The sequence below is a fragment of the Zonotrichia leucophrys genome, chromosome 3 (genome assembly GCF_028769735.1).
Source record: "Zonotrichia leucophrys gambelii isolate GWCS_2022_RI chromosome 3, RI_Zleu_2.0, whole genome shotgun sequence".
Classification (NCBI taxonomy): Eukaryota; Metazoa; Chordata; class Aves; order Passeriformes; family Passerellidae; genus Zonotrichia; species Zonotrichia leucophrys.
The window spans coordinates 88,676,178-88,681,858 of NC_088172.1; the positions used below are offsets into that span (position 1 = coordinate 88,676,178).

At 41.0% G+C, this 5,681-nt stretch overlaps 1 protein-coding gene across 1 annotated transcript; it reads right to left on the minus strand.

Annotated features, from left to right (window-relative positions):
- Positions 1–2,635: 2,635 nt before the first annotated feature.
- On the minus strand, positions 2,636–5,200 carry TLR5 (toll like receptor 5). Its single transcript, XM_064707039.1, is given in 5 exon segments — positions 2,636–2,764; positions 2,766–2,992; positions 2,995–3,375; positions 3,378–4,483; positions 4,485–5,200. Coding segments are annotated over 5 exon segments (2,559 nt in total).
- Positions 5,201–5,681: the final 481 nt, after the last annotated feature.

The window sequence follows — 5,681 nt, forward strand, 5'->3', positions numbered from 1 at the left end:
CTATATCAGGAAAATTTTGCAGTGCTGGGAGCTGTCCTCTTGGATACCCCATAACCAGTTCATCTTCAAGACGGATGCTCAGTCTTTTATACCCCTGGGCGGTTGCATCAGCCAGCCCTGGCACCTCCCAAAGTCTGTCAGTCAGCTCTTCTTTGCCGTTTATTGGTAGAGACTGCTTTCTTGTAACTTGGTTGGAGGTCAGGTGTTATCATGCCACATCCCCTTAGCAAGAAACTTTTCCATTCCCAGCTGCCCCAGGTGAGGGACACATGTGCACATCTTCTTTTACCTGTCCTAGACAACCCCAGCTGTCTGATGGGGGGAAAGGGAACTATGGGGAGAACAGAGGACCTCTAAACTACAATAACATAACTATACATCACTAAAGCTTTTCTTAATATTCACACAATAGTTATCCCTTAATTGTGAGAGCCAATCAGCTCATTATCCATCTATAACAGCATGAAATAGACAGAAGCGTTTCAGATTAAATGGAAAAGCCTAGGTTTAAGCCATCTCCTGTATCTACTTGTCATTCCTGCATACAAAGATTAGTAGGAGAAAGTTTTAAGTCTCTGAAGTGACAGGAGATTAGTAGGAGAAAGTTTTAAGTCTCTGAAGTGACAGGAGTATTTTGTAAATATATACAGTAAGGTCCTAAGTGAAGAGGGCTCTAAATTAACATTTGACCAAAAATATTTGGTGATACTCATTCAAAAACAACTTCTTAAGGGTGCTTTTAAATCCCCAACTCTAACACCGTGCACATAGACTAAGCACCTGGACCTGCAGATGATCTTCATTGTACAGATTCATTCCTGCTTTGGCTATCTGCCCGTGGGTTTTATGTGAAATACTCCCTGGTATAGCTTCTGCATTTAAAGGATGCCTTTAAGTATCTGCACTGGCTGACGGGACAAAAGGAGAAGAAGACATCCTTAGAGAAATGTAAGATGTGCAGAGAGCTGAAATGCCCATGGTGGCTTTTCTGACGGTTCAGGGTGGGCTCTGGGAAGCCAGGGCCGCTGGTGCTTTCCCAGCCCTCTCCTTGCAGAAAGATTTTCCCCTCCTGCCAGCAGCTGCCGGGGCGGAAGACAGGAGGCGCTCAGGAAAGCTGGGCTGTTGCCTGAGCCAACAGCGACACCCAGAGCTCCCGCAGCATAATCAATCCCTTCTTACATCTGCAGCCCCGTATCCATGCCGCCTGGAAAATATCCCAAGGATTAGCCCTTTTTGCCTTCCTGAATGACTTCATTTATTGAGAAGGAAGATATATTTTGCTGTAGTAATTTTATCAATAGCAATCATGTATACTGTGCTGAGAGTAAATTAGATCAGCCACAGGCACATCTATATTCCAACGCTTGCCTTCACACAAAGTGGATTGCACTCTTTCATCTCTATCAAAACAGTTAAGATGATGTTATTTTTTGCAGCTAAGGTCGAGGCAGACAGCTTATAAAACTGTCCCATTCCTGCTTCCTCATTACTGCAAGAAGTCTCACTGAGACCACACTGAAATTATTTTGGTAAGCTTTTGTTGAATAAATGCACAAACAGAGGCAAACAGTACATGCAAGGAGCATGTCAAGATCAAAATAATAGGTGCAAGTTTTGTGACAGTGAACACTGATTTAGACTTTTATTAAAATCACCCTAAACAACCCCTGGAAGACACATATCTGAGCAGACAGTGGTAAAATAATTAGAGAAGTAAGAGAGAGCCAGGCATTAATGTCTCTAGAAAAACATTTTAATAGAAGCAAGAAAACTCCTTAGAACTGATCAGTATACAGGACGTGCTGAGGACAACCCAAATTACACAGTACAATTACAAAGTACAGGTGTATTTCACACTACCAGAATGCAAAAGCCCTGTCACCAGGGTACAGCCTGCACAGCTGCTGAAGTAGATTCTTGTTTCCTTTCCAAGCTCAGGTTTACCTCAGATCCAAAGGGAATACCAGTTCCTCTCTGCAGGGCAGGAGACAGGTCAAGTGAAAAAGCACCAATGCTGAGCAAGTAGCAAATGTTGTAGGCCAATGACTGTCACCAACCAGAGAAGTTGGTGGAGGGGAAAGGCATGAATGGAGTCCAAACTTTTATGTTCCAGCTGAGCTGAGGTTAGTTGAGAAGAAAATAAACAAATTAAATCCGTGTTATATCAATATAAAGCATAAAGGTGCAAACCAAAGTGAAACAGAGCAAGAAAAGTTACCAGTGCAGCAAGCACAGAATTAAGTGGTCCAGGAACCACAATGATCAGGCTTGGCAGTGCCTGAGAGCACTTTTGGTCCCTCCTGGACAGTATCATGGACCCTCTTTGAGAAAAATACCACAGGCATCCTTCTCTAGCTGAAACAGACCATTAAGCAGTACTCCAAAAATCAGGGCCAAAGTGCCTGAAGATGCATCCAAAATGTGAAACATCTGTGGTTCATTCAATTCTTCTGAAAATCCATGAGCCCATTTGCATTTTCATAAATCTGCCGGTTGCTTTGTCTCTGTGGTCTGAAAGATTTATATTGAAACAATTACCATTCTACACGTCTTTTCAAGGAAAGATGAAGCCAACTTCTGTTTATTCCTGCCATGGCACAGTTAGAAATGGGATATTTGCCAGGAACTCACACAGTCAATGTGACACAGTTGCTACAGACTACAGCTCTATAGTACCAGTTTTCCTTTGCACTTTTATTTCTTTCAGAATTCGTCAAGAAAGGTTATCCAAGAAACAGTCCACATCTTGATAATCTTGATAATCACCGCAAATACTGATTCCTTTGTAGGAAGTTTCAAATTGGTTTGTGTTTCTTCAGTTGATACTGAGAAAGTGACCCAACCACTACCATAATGAGGACATCCTTCAGATCACAGGAGTACCTGCTCTGGGAGAAATTAAAGGCTTTCACACACCACCCATCTTTGAGAAACTGCCTGGTCACAATGCAAATTGTTTTCTTGCTGTTCCAAATGGCATCATTAATATTTTGATATGTTCTTTGCCAGGCATGAAATCTCTTTATTCAAAACACAAGGTAAATCTGTTGTTATCAAAATACTGTGAGTCCAGGTGCTTTAGGAAAGAATTCTGGACCCATTCAAAGTCATTTTTGCTGTAGCACAGATATGCATCATATTTGTATTCATTTTTATCTACTGCTCATAGTTGGTTGTCTATCAGTCTTTTTGTAGTGGTTTTATACCAGAGGAAACAAATCCCCTGGGGGCAAATAAAAATTGTGACTGCCACCAGAAATACGAGAAGAATGACCAAGAAGAAGATGACGAGTGAGAATCTGAGTGTCTGCTGGAGTTCATCACAGCCATCGTACGTCATATATGGCAGGGTTATCCCTTCAAAGGCAGGGGGTGCACACTGTACCTGTAAGACTGGGAGCCAGCCAGGGTTACATTTGTTTCACTCAGCCGCACTAGCAGGCTCTTTAAAGCACAGTCACAGACATAATTATTATGTGTTATATCCAGAACACTCAAAGTCATAAAAACTTCAGGCTCAGGGGAAAACAGCTGGTTTCCGGATAAGTTTAGGTTTGTTAGGCTTTGTGGTAAAAGCCCAGGAGAAAGATGAGACAGCAGGTTGGAAGCCAGGTAAAGTCTTTTAAGAGATGGTAGACCTCTAAAACTCTCCTATGGAAGAGCACTGATGTAGTTGTTATTCAGATGTAGAACTTGAAGTTTGGGCAATGCCCCAAACACATCCAAACATAAATCTCTCTCCCACACCAGCTATAACATATTTTCACCAAGATCCATATATACTAACTGATTGCTTTCTATAACATTAGCACTCTTCACACAGTAAGAGAACCAGTTCTGTTGTAAGAAGACATACTGCAGATCTGAAATTTGGAAAAGAACATACAGGTCACCTAGTTTTGCCAACCAATTTCTTTCTAATTCGAGGTGTGTTGCAATTATTGCTCTGTTACCTATAGACATTAGCTTATTGTCACCTAAAAAGGCAGAAGTCAGATGTGGAAAGGAAGGGAGTCTTTTAATGGCATTGTCTCAGAGATAAATTATTTTCAGATTTACTAAATGCCTGAATGATTTGTCACCAATCATCCCAATATGATTTTGCTGTAAATCAATATATGTTGCACTACATAGACCCGCAAAAGTATAATTGTACAACTCACCCCAAAGGTTATTTGAGAGATTGAGAATTTTTAGGTTGCCCAAGCAAAAAAATTCTTACCTTTGGATTTGATTTATCTTGTTTTTGAAAAGGTTCAGTGATTCTAGATTGCCAAGACTTTGAAAGATTAAAGAATTGAGAGAGAAAATGCAACCCTGTGAAATATCAAAGAACCTTAGTTTACTTCTTCCTAGTCCTGCAAAAGTAGAATCATCTGGATTTTTTAAATTATCAAAGGAAAATCCTGAACCAATTATAGGACTGCTAAATATTAAAGAACTTATTTGAGTCCCTTCAATGGTTGTACAGAGATACTGGACTCTCTGTGCTTCAGCCATTGTCACTAAGGTCTAGTGAGCTAAATGTGGTATTTTTGAAAGGATTGGGGCACTTGGCCCAGGCCACATCTGCTGTCTTGTACAAATTATTAAAACTGATGTTAAAAAATAAAGAGTGTTTTCCTTGGAAGCTGGTAAGATTGGTTTGAAAAAAGTTGGATATCTTCTTGAATTTCAGGTTCACACTTTTCAAGGCTGTTAAATTATAAAATAGGGGGTAGGGATGAAGTTTTGTGATTTCATTCGTTGAAAGATGCAATTCTTCCAATGATCTCAAATCTTGAAAGTAACATTCTTCCAAGAAGGAATTGCAAAGGGAATTGTGAAACAGATGGAGAACAGTCAGGTTTGGTAAGCCCATAAAAACATCAAGATGCAGTTGAAGAATCTTATTGTCTCCCAAGTCTAAGATACAAAGGTTTGGCAGGTTCCAGAATGCTCTTTTTCCTATGGTAACAGGATGGACTAACTGGGTTCCGATTTCCAACAGCCACAAGTGCTCCAGCAGTGGGAACGAAATCACTTTTCTGATATAGCTGTTAGTCAGGAAAAGCTTCACTGTATCCTTTGGCACAGGTGGAACATCAGTGAGGCCGCAGAAAAAGCATATGGAGATTTGGGCCTCTGAGTAGCACCTTCTAGATGCACACACACCTAGTTACAGCCCAAAGAAGAGGAGAAGCTGATGGCACAACATCATGAACCTACATGAAAAAAAGTGACAACAGCAAGAATTAGTTCAGCAGTTGGCTGTCTTTGCAGTGAGTAGTTTCAGAGCACATTTTTAACAGCTGTAGAATGGAGGACTAATGTAACTCTAAAAATGACTTGTGATTTGGGATTTATCCTTTCTCTGAAATCTAACAAGTATCACCTGATGGTCTGTTTGGCCAGAACATACATCCCCAAAAAATGTGAGGACCTCCTAAAACCTAAAAAGTAACTCTCCTTTATGCTCCTGTCCCAGGGTGACATTATGATCCTTGTATCCCCAGTCAGGTGTTCTGTTTATGCTGAATGTTATATTCTGTGCCTTCAAGACTGGCTCTGACAGTGAAGGCAAGGAGAAGAAGAAGAAGCACGGAACTTCATTATCAGCTTCACTCTCTCCCACAGTCTGCTGGAACACAGAACTCCACTGTTGTTGTCTGGGCATAGACAGGGCAGAACACCACGCTCCT